The sequence below is a fragment of the Polyodon spathula genome, unplaced genomic scaffold (assembly GCF_017654505.1).
Source record: "Polyodon spathula isolate WHYD16114869_AA unplaced genomic scaffold, ASM1765450v1 scaffolds_666, whole genome shotgun sequence".
Lineage (NCBI taxonomy): Eukaryota > Metazoa > Chordata > Actinopteri > Acipenseriformes > Polyodontidae > Polyodon > Polyodon spathula.
In genome coordinates this window covers 207111-222191 of record NW_024472155.1, presented here as the reverse complement: position 1 = coordinate 222191, position 15081 = coordinate 207111, and the positions used below count along the sequence as shown (strand labels likewise).

The 15081-nt window shown below is 43.8% G+C and overlaps 1 protein-coding gene across 1 annotated transcript; it reads left to right on the top strand.

Annotated features, from left to right (window-relative positions):
- Window positions 1-1245: 1245 nt before the first annotated feature.
- On the top strand, window positions 1246-14281 carry LOC121308368 (hippocalcin-like protein 1). The gene is made up of 5 exons (XM_041240725.1): window positions 1246-1652; window positions 10537-10733; window positions 11259-11540; window positions 12876-12981; window positions 13914-14281. Exons 2-5 carry the CDS (start codon window positions 10638-10640, stop codon window positions 14009-14011), a joined length of 582 nt encoding a protein of 193 aa, XP_041096659.1. The 5' UTR covers window positions 1246-1652; window positions 10537-10637; the 3' UTR covers window positions 14012-14281.
- The last annotated feature ends 800 nt before the right edge of the window (window positions 14282-15081 follow it).

Genomic DNA, 15081 nt, shown 5'->3' with positions numbered 1-15081 from the left:
ATAAAATGAACCAAATAAACCCTTGACCAGCAGGTAGAAGGTAGGTCTATTCGGATGCCTGCTCTCGCCACCCCATCCCTCGCAATCCAGCATGCTGGTCCACTGCTTTAGGCTGGATTACTGGAAAGATTGTCCCGTTTGCCTAAAAATAGTTTATCTTGCTAATCCCATAACTGCACACAAGTACCCTTGCATCTGTGGAAGGATTACTTTAACTTGTAATCAAGAAGCCAGACCAGAGCCAATCCCCTACCAGCAGCCCATGACACCACACATGCATTCTCATTCTCAACCCTTAGACTCCTTAGCCACTGCAAACATTGCACAGACCAGTGATGCTCACATATCTATCCGCATATGTATGTGTGTGTGTGTGTGTGGATGTGCATATGTATTAGTTTTAGTAATTGTTTGGAATTATTTGATTGCTATATTGTTGTTTGATTGAGTGTGGTGTATGCTGATGTCCAATGTCATGTAGATTGCTTATCCTGTAAAGCGTGGGGAACGACACTATTGGTCATCAAAACATGACATCAAAGATATGACAAGCTGTGGGGGATGCCAGAACCCAAGGGATCCCCCTCTTTCTGCTCTTTGATCTCAGCTTGAGTGAAGTGCTGTAAAGAAGCACGCATAGGATAGGTTTTAATAGCATTGCAGTTTGAGCTGTTCCTGGTTTTACTATGGGTTTAATAAGACACCTCTTAGGCAATTGGTTAGTGGGGATTGCTGAAACCATTAAATAATAATGATGTAAAAATGCATTCAAAAAGTCCTTTCTGCACTCTATAAATGCCCTGGCCGCTGCGGGGCATCAAACTAATCCCATTCCATATCACAGTCGTGTTATTGTTTTTCAGGGTGATCACCCCGTTTTATTGAGGGGGTGTCTTCAAGGTTTATTGTGGTCGTCTTTCAATATAAACCCCTTTTATTAATGCTACTGTACAGTACTCAATTAAAAAAAAGGCAGCATTTCATTTGTGAATCCTGCAAATAAGGAACGTGTGCATGTGGTATTATGCATAGACATTAACAATAATAATAATAATAATAATAATAATAATAATAATAATAATAATAATAATAATTTTGTTATCAGCTTAGGTTTTAACCTGGCAATACAAAACATAATTCCCATTCAGTCATTCAAAAAAAACACAGTTGTGCGTCTTGCTGTTATCCCGGCTGAACTATGTGTGACTCGTGGGGGTGGAAACTGAGGGGCGGGAGGTTTTAATTAGAGAGCCGAGCAATTTTCAATAGTCCTACATCGGCATTAAAACGAATTATCCAGCTAACAAACAACGCCCCGGCTCGGAAAACGCGCTTAAAACAAAAAAAATAAAATAAAAAAATACAGTACTGAGATTTATTTTGCGTTGTCAATTGATAAAACAAGATCTGCTTTTAAAATCGCTTCGTAACCGCAGTACCAACACCCCTCGCTACAGCAGTTTAAATGCCTTGTCCCGGAGTATAAGCGTCCTCACCTTGCTGGGAAGCGGCTGTATAGTCGCTAGCGCTGGGCTGGGGGGTTGCAGCTACTGTGCGCCTTTATACAGAAACATGGTCTACAGGACTCTGCGCTTTTGAGGGACCCGCTGACACACACGCAGAGAAACGCCAACAGCAGCCTCGGCGACAAGGTAAGTACTGGTTCATTTCATATGTTTTCGCTCTGTACTTTTGAAATGACCGTTGATGCAGTAATGTTATCATTTCCAGAGTGCGTATTCAGTTATGTTCATCACAGCTGCCGCATTTCAAGTGCATGCTGTCTGCAACTGTGTGCCCGCTGTTTGCAGAATCGGTGTTGCGGGGTATTTTTTAGCTTCTCAAACTATGTATTGTGCATACAATTGACGTGACATTTCTTGACACCTGTGCCGGCGTACGTGGTTTCTTGGGGTCGAAACAGAGAGGAAATAAGGCAAAAAGCCGGAAAATAATAGACAAGTAAAACCGACCGAATGAAGGCGAATTCCTCAATAGGTCATTTTATACTGGTGTTGCTGCACTGTCTCACTGAGTCCCGTTCGTGCACTCAGTGCGTTTTACTGATAAGTAATTAGAACAGATTTCTCTACCTTCCTTATGCCTAAATACAGCATTTTCAACAAACAAACAAAAAAAAAATCATACAAAAATACACACAAAGGCGAAAGTATGGTCTAATCCTATTGCATTTATATATTTAGAAATGAATAATGTATTTCATAGAGGTACACATGTTTTTTTTGTCAAAAACAATAATAATAGTAGTGGTCACCAAGTGAAAATTTTAGTCTAATTTTTGAAACCATTACATGTAATGTACAACCGCAACAAAGTACGTATGTATATATATATATATATATATATATATATATATATATATATATATATATATATATATATATATATATATATATACACACACACACATACACACATACAGTATAGTATCGTTCTTTATTAGATCTAAAAAGCGCACACGGTTCTGTATTTTTCGATCAATGACGCACAATGGTTCTAACTTAGAATCAATGCAGTGTTCTGTAACCCGAAGGCATGTTTTGGAATTCCATATCAGAGCCATCATTTTGACATATTTGGAGCCCAGTCAGAGTAACGATACTGATTAAGCGTGTTCTGGGCGGGGTAACTCTGCCAGTCTAGAGGTACAGTCCTCTTTACCCTGAGAAAAAAACAAACCAACAAACAAAAAAAACAAAAACAAAACCGTTAACTGCGAATAAGATCACCAGTGAAACAAGCTGGGTGATGTTAGGTCAGCCCTTTTATTAATTAATCTGTATTAGTGATCCACCAGCTAGATACAGCCGGTAATCTGTACTCTCCCTCCCAGAAGGGTTTCTGTTCGGTGAATATATAGTTAGCAGACCGAAGATTAAAGTCCCCTTTGCAGTTCCCCGCTTTGGGTACTAGAGGGCAACCTGCACCCCCGAGTTCTAAACTGAGAGTGTCATTCATTTGTGTCTGTTTTTGACATTCTTCCTCGGTGTAGCGCAGGGGTGTCCTGTCATGGTCGAGGAGGTCGAGGTGCAACAGGCCAAATGATGTGATTAACTACTTCAGGGTCTGGATGGAGGTTTAATTGCTTTATTTAAGCAATTTAGAACAGGGCTGGAGCAAAGACCAGGAGTGGAGTGGCTGACTTTGCACAGCCCTGATTTAGCCCTCTGTGTAATCTTCTTAATTAACTAGGTGGCTGTCAACGCTTAGGGCTGCTTGCAGCAGTAGAAGGTTAAAATTCATGCCATCTCTTCATAGAAATTAAAGAAAGAGAATTGCACTTCTTTTTTTTTTCCGAAATGTGTGTGCTCTCTTTTGTTCCACTCATGAATTCTGACTTTGATTTCTTTTTTGCGGTGCAGTGGTTCATTTAACAGTGTACCTGTTCAGCATAATGTGTGCAAACGTTGCAAGTAATTCCGAGCTCGGAATTGAGTGAATTGATTTCTCTCTCTATCTGTCTTTCAGCTATATCCGCTGCTAGCTGTCGTGCGCATTGTTCTTACTGTAATTTCCGCACTTCAAGAAACTGTCAGATTTCTGTTGGCTTCTAACTACACTATAACCATGACCCTACTAATAGCAGTACAGTACGTTTTTGTAAGGGATTGTGTGTGAGTGTGTGTGAGCTGCAGATGAAGCTGTTTATTGATTCATATACCTCTGACTCTCTTCAGTCTATAGTATAGTCATTATTGTTCTGCAGGGGTCATTCCAGCTCAAAGTGGGGCTTATTCGACTCCGAACATCAATCAATTCTGATATTAATTATTGCTCAAACAAGCACCTGTTTCTTAAACAGCGGGTGCACTGTATTATCAACCACATACTGTATGGAGGAAACAGCTTCCCAGGATTTGGGCCACAGTAGCTGAAATGACCCATATAGTCAAATGCTCTGCAGCCCTACCTGCTTTTGCTGCTTTCTTCAAACTGACCAATCAAACACAGAGAAGATGAATGGGGGGGTTCTGGAATGAGGAAACCAGAGACAAAGGTATAAAAACCAGTCCCGGATTTTTTGAAGCTGCAAATTTGACTTGCTGAGCTCAGACCCTATAGAGTACAGCTCTCTCTGCTCAACCATTCTGGCAGCAAGCAGTAGAGGACTGAAAATAAGAGAGCTTCAGGAAAGACACTTGGACAGCTCTCAGTGCCGTAAACAAACAGCAGATTCGATTCATTGTCCCTGCTTGTTAGTGCTGGGGCAGAGACGTCTGTAATAAATAGCACATTACAGAATAGTGCTTCTGTTCACTCTAATACAGCGTGGAATGTGACGGGCGACCAGGTTCATTTTACTCCCAGTTATTTTTTTTAAATACTTTGGTTTTCTGGCTGATTGAAAGTAATGTATATAATCGTAAACTGTTTTTACATTCTCTGTGACCTTTGCTCCCACTAAGCGTAGCCTCCTCATTATTTCTAAAGCAGTGCATTACATAACATTGCACCCTGTGTGGAATTCTAACACCATGCCTGCTACCCTTCTTACACTCACAGTGCTTCGTTATGGTAAAAGCATTGCACAGTGTAGAGAGGTACTGTAAGGTGTAACGTGGTGCAAGCCGGGGTTAACTTCAGTGCAGCACTGTGAACCAGTTCAGTAAGCAAGCAAAGACGCTGCGCAATGCCTTTACCATTTTATAAACGCCCTCCCGTTTCGTCCTTTTCAAACGTGATGTCTCGTGAATGTAATCATTGAGTCTGTGATTTTATTAAGAACATTACAGGTACTCTGTTGTAAAGGTGAGGGAAGGACAGTGTTTCTTGTTTTGAAATCAACACATTAACGCATGGTTCATATCTGCCGATTTTTTAAATAATTCTTCAAGGCAATTTTATAAGTACAATCACCAGCACACCCCATTGACTGCCCTCTGTTAACTGGCAGAAAGGAATTCTGTTTGTGGCACAAGCTGGATTTGACACCCAGTGAATTAGCCGACTGCACCGCTATCATTGTCCAGCGTCATTTTCAGTCTTTTAATGAACATACTGAGACCAGCTCCTTCTCTCTGGCAGCCTCATGTCATAGCGATCGCATGTCTGTGTGCCTGGGAGCAGGGATACTGTGCTGTGAAAGGAGTTTAGCTGCGTTAATCTGTGCTTGGACAGCTCTAGGATAATCCACGTATTATACCTGTCTTCAGTGTGAGCAGGGTTATATAACTTCATCAGCCAGCCAGTCCCCAACACTAATTGAATGTCACTAAGTGCTACACATTTCAGCTTGCTCATATTAGAGGAGAAAGCTTGCCCGTAATGCTTCTCTGCATTTATAACCCTCTAGTGCTGCAAGTAGTCGCTGGAGCACAGCAGTTTGGCTGTCAGGCTCACAGGGCTTGTGGCCCTCGGGCTGAGTGGATCTTTGGGAAATGGAAACAGACAAGGCTTGCTTTCTGTGAAGGGACACTGGAGAGCACAGAGCAGGCTAAACTGTGAAAGGTTTTGTAAATGGAATGAATTTGAACTGCAGTAGTTATGGTCACTCTCCCTGATTGAGTCGTGCGGTTTCTATTTGCCTTTGATCTGCACATGTTGTGCAGTTTGAAATCACGCACGTAAGAAAGGATAAAGTCTTAATGTGCACCATCCCCTACGGGAGGCGCGCTTTCCTAGGGAGCAGATCCATGTTCCTTTAGTTTGTTTTTAACATCGTTTGGGTGAATTACGTCGTAGGTGCCCCTGGCTCCCTATCTGTCTTGCCTCTCGTTTGCAAGCTGACACTTTGTTTACCCAGACTGCCGTGCCGCTCGCTGTGTGTAACCCCTCTCCAGGGCTCTGCTTTACAGTGCACCACGTTCCCCTTCTGATGCGATGCAGTATTTTATACCCTGTGATTTTCTACTTTTGTGTATTGTCGTAGATTTATGAATGTCTGTTGAACCATATATAGCTCCTCAACCGGCTGTTCTGAAGAGTTGAGGTTGTTTCAAACAGAATTAACGAGCAGAAAACTGCACAGTCATGTCGCATTTAACCATGCTTATACTGAGGTTTTGTTGTGCTTTCCCATGATTAACTGCACATTACTGTCGTTCCTGTGCTTTACTTTGCTATAACTCGTTACCACTGTACACTTTAATAAAGGAAGGGTTATATTTAAACGAGGTTGCCTAGCTGCAGTCAGATGCCGGAGAGAAGCAATTGATTTCATGTTTTTTCGTGCTTTATTTAGAAAGATCGAAGCAGGCTTCAAGGCACAGGATGGTTAAATGAGTTATTGGCAATCTAAGGGGTCCAGGTCTAGGCACCTGAGCATCGCTCTGAACGTGTCAAGAAAACCACAATCCTTTTAATGCATCAGAGTGGGAACCCAGGTAAATGTGTCTTTAATCCGGGCTGCTTCTCTGCTGCCAAACGCATCGTGCGGGACTTGAAGCTTGGGTCCGTGTGTGTGTGTGTGTGTGTGCGTGCGTGCGTGCGTGCGTGCGTGCGTGTGTGTGTTTGTATTAATCTACACACGACCACTCCTCTTGTCTGTAGAAACAGGCAGACTTTGGAAGACGGCTCTAAACATTAACTTGATACAGGGGTGCAATCTTAGGGCTGTCGAGACGAATTCTTGTTTCGTTTCCCTGTAGGTCGTTTCTCTTTCTCAGTCCTGGTGACTCTGAGTACAATCGGTACACCAGTGTGTTACTATTAACTTGACCCCTGATAACACCCTGCCTTTACTTTGTGATAGAAATTCTCCTAATAGTAAACCTGCAGCTTCGGGTCAGACTTATTCATGCTGTGATGAGCTGAAAGCAGATTTAGCAGGATCTGGACTGTTCAAACTCCAGAGCACCCAATTATTTCAATGCTATACCTAAACAAAGAGCAGTCTAAAGGACTAGTGTGGGATTCTAACCGTGTATTACTGTAAGGCTCTATTCAAAACAGGAAATAAACAGTGCATGGTGCTATTTAGAGAGCTACTATTTAATTTTATTCTGTGTACAAGAAAGGGAACAAACCTTGCAATGGAACAAAGGCTTATCACATCTATATACGGTCGATCTTAGCACACCTGTATCCTCACATGAACAGATTGCCACGAAGACTGAAATTAGCAGCGTTCCTGAGACCTGTTCCTCTCCGCGCTAGATTGGGAATGGAGAGTGAGCGGCCTTGCATCCTGTTCCTCTCCGCGCTAGATTGGGAATGGAGAGTGAGCGGCCTTGCATCCTGTTCCTCTCCGCGCTAGATTGGGAATGGAGAGTGAGCGGCCTTGCATCCTGTTCCTCTCCGCGCTAGATTGGGAATGGAGAGTGAGCGGCCTTGCATCCTGTTCCTCTCCACGCTAGATTGGGAATGGAGAGTGAGCGGCCGTGCATCCTGTTCCTCTCCACGCTAGATTGGGAATGGAGAGTGAGCGGCCATGCATCACGAATGGTTTTGTGTGCGCAGCCAAGCCATACAGAATGAGGGACGATGTGGGCTGAAGCCTGAGTGTCGACTGAAGGGTGCATTAGCATGATCTCAGAAGTACCCTTCTATTAACCTAGCTTTGTATCCACAGAGCTGCGAGCTGCAGAGAGAGATGAAGTGATTCTGGGAGGCTGATGCGCGGTATGTAAGGGAAGAAGTGGTTTTGAGCAGTGCATCTCAATGAGTCGGAGGCGAACGGTGACCTTTTCGATCGAGTTCTTCTGTTAGGTCGCCTTTCGGCGCTTTGCTTTCAAGAAGAAGGACATCCGTTTTCAATCTAGGATCAAGAAGCTGGTGTCCAGAATGGGAACTGGAGGAGAAACAGACATTCATCTTTTACTGTTTGTCAAGATGCACTGTAGGTGGGTCCCAGTACTGAGGTAGAAAGACTCAGTGCTTGGGTATCAGAACCCTGGAATAGCAGTTGGGTGTATTGATGCCCTTGTGATTGCACAGATATGACTGCAGGACAGAACCACTGCATAGCTTTGTGTGAATTGTCAAGTGCATTGTGTTCCACTACACTGTGGCACATGAATAAAATTGAGAACGTTGCCGACTTTTTCATTAAAGCAAGTTTTCTCATAATACTCCATGCGGACGTTGATGCCATCGATTGGAACTTCGTTCTAAAGGCGAGTGCAGGACTGCTTTTCTTGTTTTGAAATCAACGGTATTAATGAATGGATTTATTGAATACCTGATGATATTTTTTTTGTATAAATTCTTCTTAAAGGCAATTCTGAGTACGAGTATCAGCACAGCCCTAGCTGCTGTACTGTATGTAATGTAGAGAGACCCGGAGACACGGTTCATCATGCTCTTTCAGAGGACCTCTCTGGCGTGGTACTCAGTGTTGTGGGCTGCTCATGCATCTCCAGTGTAGCGCCACTGAAACCCGTTTTCTTAATTCTGTTTTCCAGACCCTTTACTGCACCAGGTCATGCCAGCAGCACTCCCAGTACATGGTACAGCTCTGAGCATGTAATGACGGCTTCCCTTCTGCAGTCACTGCACTTTCTCTCCTGCAGTTCAGTCAGTCTGTGAAGATCTTTTGAGGTGCTTCATGAAACGACCTATAGAAATGAAGAGCCGCGTCGGGTCCCCCCCCGCCCCCATGCTCAAAGCCTGATGTCACGTTGGCTAATCCTGCTGAGCGAAATTTCCAATTATTCTCTTGCCCTGATTTAGTTCGTTCTTGTGTTACTCCAGAGACCCCACTGATGGGCTTTCTGAAATAAGTTCTCTTGGATCTGGGGCAGGAAGGATCAGGAGGATGTGTTTTAAAGTGTGCCCCGTGTAGAAAGGAAAACTGAGTCCAGGGGAAAAAACAAAAAAACTTTTACTTTTCTAAAATAAAAACTTTCAGACTTTTTTTTTTTTTTAACTTTTAGTTAGCTGTATCACTTTAACGCACATTCTCTGCAGTGAAATCAATATGCATGTGGAGAGTCACATTGCAGAGCGTTCACAGTTAGGCCTTGTAAATGGCAGCATTTCTGGTTTGAAATAGCAATGCGGTCATTCCAGAAGTGAATTACGACAGCCGTATGGAGTGGGCTGGGATCCCAATGTGGGTTCTGAATCACACCTCGTCTTTCCTGAAAGCCCTGTCACTGCTCCTCCTGGCTTCTGGTTTTTTGTGTTATTTTTAGTCCTGTTTTTGATGCTAAATCTGCTGGTTTGAAGCCAAGCCCTTAATGAAGCTGCTAATGCCATGCATTACCCTCAATAGCAGAGCTCAGCCTGACAGGGGTTTGAGACGTTTCAGACACAATCGTGGCGGAATCCATTATGTGAAATGGCTTTTTGATAAAGGCCTGCCCTCCTGCTCCCTGGCCAGGATAGAGACGGGTGGGAAGTATCGTGGGTTTAACAAGAGCGGAAATCGGCAGATCAGTAAGCAAACAGCTGGCGTATCAAAGGAAGAGGAGATTACAGACTCCTGAAACAGTGGGGTCGTCCTTGTAACACAGGAGACCGTTTTTTGTTTGAAATCGTTCCATCTCCAGCACTTGGTTTTCAAGCAAATGAAGTGTTATCATTTTAAAATAACACTTGGGGTAACCCCCGTGTGTGTGTGTGTGTGTGTGTGTGTGTGTGTGTGTGCGCGTGCGTATGGGGGGGGGCAGACACACCACTGCCCAAATGGCAAGGAACCAAAGCATGTTAAAGATATGGTCATACATGGAAAGGGTTCAAATAGGTTGCTGTGAGATCTCATAGGACAGGTTTCGAAATCGTCTAGGAGATCCTATGGGATGCGAGAGGGTTACTACAGTAAATGTGGTAATTAAGTGTCCATATACTACAAAGTCACTGTAGTGCTTTATACATGTGACAATCGTGCATTCTTCCTCAGCGATTCTGATTCCAAAGCTCGAGTGAAGACATTCTGTATCTTTTTTTTCAGGCTGATCTTGGGATGGGGGAGCGATTCGGTTATTTAGTGAAGGTTTCAGCACAGTCTCTCTCTAATGAGTTGATATTCTCACTACACTTGAAAACAGGCTAAGCAGTTTAAATATTAGCAGCTAATTGCAGAAGCTGCAGAGTAATGGGATGAGATCCCTGAAGGAGAATAATTGCATCGCTGCTGTGCTGCTTGGAAAGGCTTTTTCTTCTCCCTGTAACTGTGTTTCTCTTGCACGGTATAGCATGCATCTGTTTGAATCTGCTATACAGCACACACACACACACAGGGCAGGAATGGGCTGCTTTCCATATCCTGCTGTCTGATTCCTCAGAGACTTCTCTCCTAACCTAGGGCAAAGTCATTTGTGCGCAAACTTGTTCTGCCAACTAATTTCTGTCGCCTGTTAGTCTCTGTATAAACTGCACTGGCTTGCATGTACACTGCGTGGCCACTTTATTAGGACCTGTGTCTGATCAGCCTTGACATGACTTGTTCTGGAAGGCATCTTGAGTTATTCTTAATGTATACTAATTAAATCAAGCGCTGTCAAATGAATTAAAAAATGTTTCTGGGTACACTGTTAATACAGTTCTGCGTCGTGCGTAACTGGACCTGCTTGTGAATTGCCTGTCGTCAGCGTTTTGTCCTCCTGCTGCAGTGTTGTTGTTCTGTCATTGCAGGTTCAAAGGCACCGCTCCTCTTCCTCCCCCAGCCTCCCCACACGTTCTCGCTCGCTGTCTGCTCCTCCTCCTCACACACGCACACACGCAGAGCCGACGCCATGGGCAAGCAGAACAGCAAGTTAAGGCCAGAGATGCTGCAGGACCTGCGAGCGAACACGGACTTCTCCGAACACGAGCTGCAGGAGTGGTACAAGGTGGGTGTGACCTTCCCTGGGAGTCAGCAGGGCTGTGAGACGGGGGGGAGGGGAGCGCACATCAGGAAGATATCTGCTAGGGAATTGGAATAAAAACTTATATATATATATATATATAAGATGCCATCTTGTGCAATCTAGGTCAAGAGGCTCACAGAGCGAAGCTGCTCAAACGGCGAAAAGATTTCAGTAATAATATGTCATACCCTACACTACACACCTCATAACAGCTTGTTATAAATCATGAATATAAAGATTGCATTCAGGGACCGCATGACAACAGGATGCCATCTGTACTCAAGATTAGATGCACTGGAATTTTCTCCTGCCTGATTTATAATTCTTAACATGCCGGTTAGATTATTGTCTGAATACAGCTGTAGTTAAAGATGATCAAACCAGTTCACGGGGACCGTTCGGTTAAGAAATCTTTACAGAGAGTATATCTCCTTCAGTCACTGTGTGCACAATTGTACCATGTTAAGCTTCCTGGGTGCTGTGACTGTCCTGTGTTCCCTTGCCCAGGGCTTTCTGAAGGACTGTCCGAGCGGCACGCTGAACGTCGAGGAATTCAAGAAGATCTACGCCAACTTCTTCCCGTATGGGGACGCCTCCAAGTTCGCCGAACACGTCTTCCGCACCTTCGACACCAACAACGATGGCACCATCGACTTCCGGGAGTTCATCATCGCGCTCAGCGTCACCTCACGCGGCAAGCTGGAGCAGAAACTCAAGTGGGCCTTCAGCATGTACGACCTGGACGGGAATGGGTACATCAGCAGGGACGAGATGCTGGAGATCGTACAGGTGAGTCTGGCTCGGTGTGTGTTTGTTTGTCTGTGCGCCTGGATGTCTTGGTGTGTGTGTGTGTGTGAGTGTGATTGTGACTGTGTGTGTGTGTGTGGTCTCTTGAGTGTGTCTCTGTCTGTCTGTATGTGTTTGTCTGTGTGCCTGCATGCCTGTGTGACTGTGTGTGTGGTCTCTGAGTGTGTCTGTCTTTGTGTTTGTCTGTTTGTGTGTGGTCTGTGTGTTTGTCTGTGTGCCTGCATGCCTGTGTGTGTGGTCTCTGAGTGTGTCTGTCTTTGTGTTTGTCTGTTTGTGTGTGGTCTGTGTGCTTGTCTGTGTGCCTGCATGCCTGTGTGTGTGGTCTCTGAGTGTGTCTGTCTTTGTGTTTGTCTGTTTGTGTGTGTTTGTCTCTGTATTTGTCTGTGTGCCTGCATGCCTGTGTGTGTCTAACCTCGTTGAAGGGAAGCCTTGGCCCGGCACATGGAGTGAGCGTGGTGCCTTGTAGCCACCGTGGCTCCCTGCAAACACTAACCCCAGCTGGATGAGTTGAAAGGGGCCGTGATTAAGGATTAGAGAGTTAAATTTAACTGGGATTTGTCCTGAGTGAGCAGAAAGGGAGGATGATCCCAAGGCTACGCGAGGTAACCGCACGCCCACACAGCGGGTTTGACAAGCTTTTACATCACATTACACTTTTAACCAGAGTGAATTTAATGAAAACGCTTTATTCTCTTTATTTTACTTTATTTGTTTGTCTGTTTAAGTGTGAGTTTGAAAAATTGCCATGACTTTGAAAACAAAGCATATATGCATTATAAATGAGGTACATAGATGGGAAACGCAACATGGTACAATTACACACACAGTGACTGAAGGGGATAGACACTTCAATCCACTCCTGCCTGACAAAGAAGCCTCTTCAGTTTTACTCAGTAATGCATGCACTGCCCTCCAAGCCCTGGGACAGCCTCTACATATCTTTGTAGGGTTTCTAAATAGGATCCCTAGCACGTTAATGGGTTTGTGTGCATTTCATTCTGTCACTGACCTGTAGGGGGGGCGGCTGATGGAGAGCTTGGTGTTTAGGCTGCTGCAGTGCTCCATGATCCTGTTCAATTTTACATTCTCAGCACACACTAGATCACGGGGCATGGATACCCATGTAATTACACTGTACCTGTTATATACAGCGCCTGCTCTTGTATGGTTACTGCTGCGTACTTAGAAGTTTCTTGGACAGTTTATTTTTTATTATTTAACAGCAGTCCTCTAAAACCGTTTCAGAAATATATATAAAATGTTTAAAACGGCAGTGCTCTGTTTCACGGGTTTCTTTCTCTCTCTCTCTCTCTCCAGGCGATCTACAAGATGGTCTCCTCGGTGATGAAGATGCCGGAGGACGAGTCGACGCCAGAGAAACGGACCGACAAGATCTTCAGACAGATGGACCTGAACAACGACGGTAAGGGGGGCGGGGAGCGGGGAGCAGGGAGCGGGGCGTCTGAGAGACTGAAGGGCTTGAGACCCCCATCTCAATCTTCATGTCAAAATGGAAACATTCGAAACTGGGCTAGAATGAATAGCCTCAGTTCACTGCGAAGGGGATAGGATCAAGTTTAAACTGCAGCAAGAGTGCAATCAGTAGACACAGCAGCACAGTGTAGCTCCTGCTCAGTTTCTGTGGACGTGATGTTGTATTAATAGTGAACTTCACACAATGAAGGGAACATTCTTTATTCTAAAATATCTGACAGCATGGAGGGTAATTTTATTTTGTGGACGTTGTTGGAAAAAGGCCGAAATTAAATTAAGAAATGTGTTAAGCGCAATGGCATCTAGGTTCAAATCCGGGACGAAACCACAAATCAGATACCTTCAGTTGTATGGGCTTAGCCCCCCTGACTGTGATCCACATAACCAGTCCATCAGAGTCATGAACCTTTCGTCACAGTCGGCTTCTTGAGAGGCTGAATGACTGACAGGGGTGTTCAGCTCAGGACTGAGGTTTGTCGCTTTTCACAATACAACACAAGTTTGCTTCTATAAAGTGTTCTTCATGAAGATCATCTGAGAGCGCTTACAATAAACTCAAAATAGGCCAATCAGTCCAGCTCAAAAGTGTTCCAAAAGGGAGGGAGCAGGACAACTGAAGGTCTTTTTGCCCTATCCTGATTTCAGAGGACTTCTAGAAACAACCAGAAGTTCAGTATTGAATTTTAAAGTGAGCCCTGAATTTAACAGGAAGCTAGTACAGTCATTTAAGAATTGGAGTGATATGTTGTGAACGATGCATGTGAGTGCCAACGAGCACTACAGCACAGATTCAGTAAATTAATCGTTAGAAACGTAAGGGTTTGTTCAATACCTCTGTCTAAAGCTTCTCTCTTTCTGCAGGCAAGCTATCTCTCGAGGAGTTCATCAAAGGTGCCAAAAGCGACCCCTCAATCGTGCGATTACTGCAGTGTGACCCCAGCAGCGCATCGCAGTTCTGAGCTTCCCCTCCTGCCCCAGGGAAACGGAGTCAAAACGCATGAAGGTTCCTGTCTTTTGTCTCACGGAGGGACGAGTTTTAAAGTTATTTTAAGAAAATTAATCAAAATAATACAAAAAAAAAAAAAAAAAAAAAACCACAACCTGCCTAGACTTTTAACCATCTCCTTCATCACGCTTCGCAGAAGGGAATTCCCAAAAGGCCACAGTGATGGGAAACCAGGGACAACCTGTAGGATCCTGGAATTGTTCTTTTTGCATTTGGAAAAGAATAGAGTGTTGGCCTTGGAAGACCGAAGGGACACAGAAGCGATATCTCTCCGTTGTGAACTGGTAACTACCCCACTGGTCTGTACTGGTTTTTACGGCCGGTTATCAGAATGTTCTGGAGCTGCGGAATGGTTTGCGCGGACGCTGCGTGTGTGTGTGTGTGCGTGCATGTGTGTGCGTGTACGTGTAGGTTTGACACACAGTGTTATCTTTTTATGTTACCTAAAATTTGTTAACATGTTACTTTCTTGTAGTTGAGCCCATGAATACATTGTTGTATTGAGCAGGGTTCTAAGTTTTGCTCTGTCTTTGCACTGCATGATATACAGAGAGTATTACTGTGTAAAATGGAAACATGCTACTTCTCTGCAGTTTTTAGGGAATGCAATTAAAACCATCATTTACAGGCAAGCATTTTTCATGTTATAAAATAAAACACAATACACATGTATACTGTTGACTAAACTGTTTGGGTTAATACAGACTGCAGGTGTAATACATTGAGTGCCCAGCATGTGGCAGCATTGGACATGCAGTCAAAATGCTAATTAATTGATATTGTGTGAACACAAGTCTAATGGACCCAGACACACTGAATCTGTGTCTTAGTGCAGTCCTGGGTAAACTTCGGCTCCTTATCTTTTTTATTTTTAAAATGTTTTTGCTAGAATTCAGTTTGCTGTTTTACTTTTAGGTAAATGTTCAAATCTTTTTTTTTTTTTTTTTTTTTTTAATTTAGCGATACAAATATTTTTATATGGTTCTTTTGAAAACTCCCTGGTCATCAATGTGGCTCTTTTAA

Bases quoted from the DNA above. Each gene is read 5' to 3' on its own strand.
- LOC121308368 (XM_041240725.1), top strand. From the start codon at position 10,638: ATGGGCAAGCAGAACAGCAAGTTAAGGCCAGAGATGCTGCAGGACCTG. The intron at 11,541-12,875 runs GTGAGTCTGGCT...CTCTCTCTCCAG, and splicing joins AGATGCTGGAGATCGTACAG to GCGATCTACAAGATGGTCTC. The intron at 12,982-13,913 runs GTAAGGGGGGCG...CTCTTTCTGCAG, and splicing joins GATGGACCTGAACAACGACG to GCAAGCTATCTCTCGAGGAG.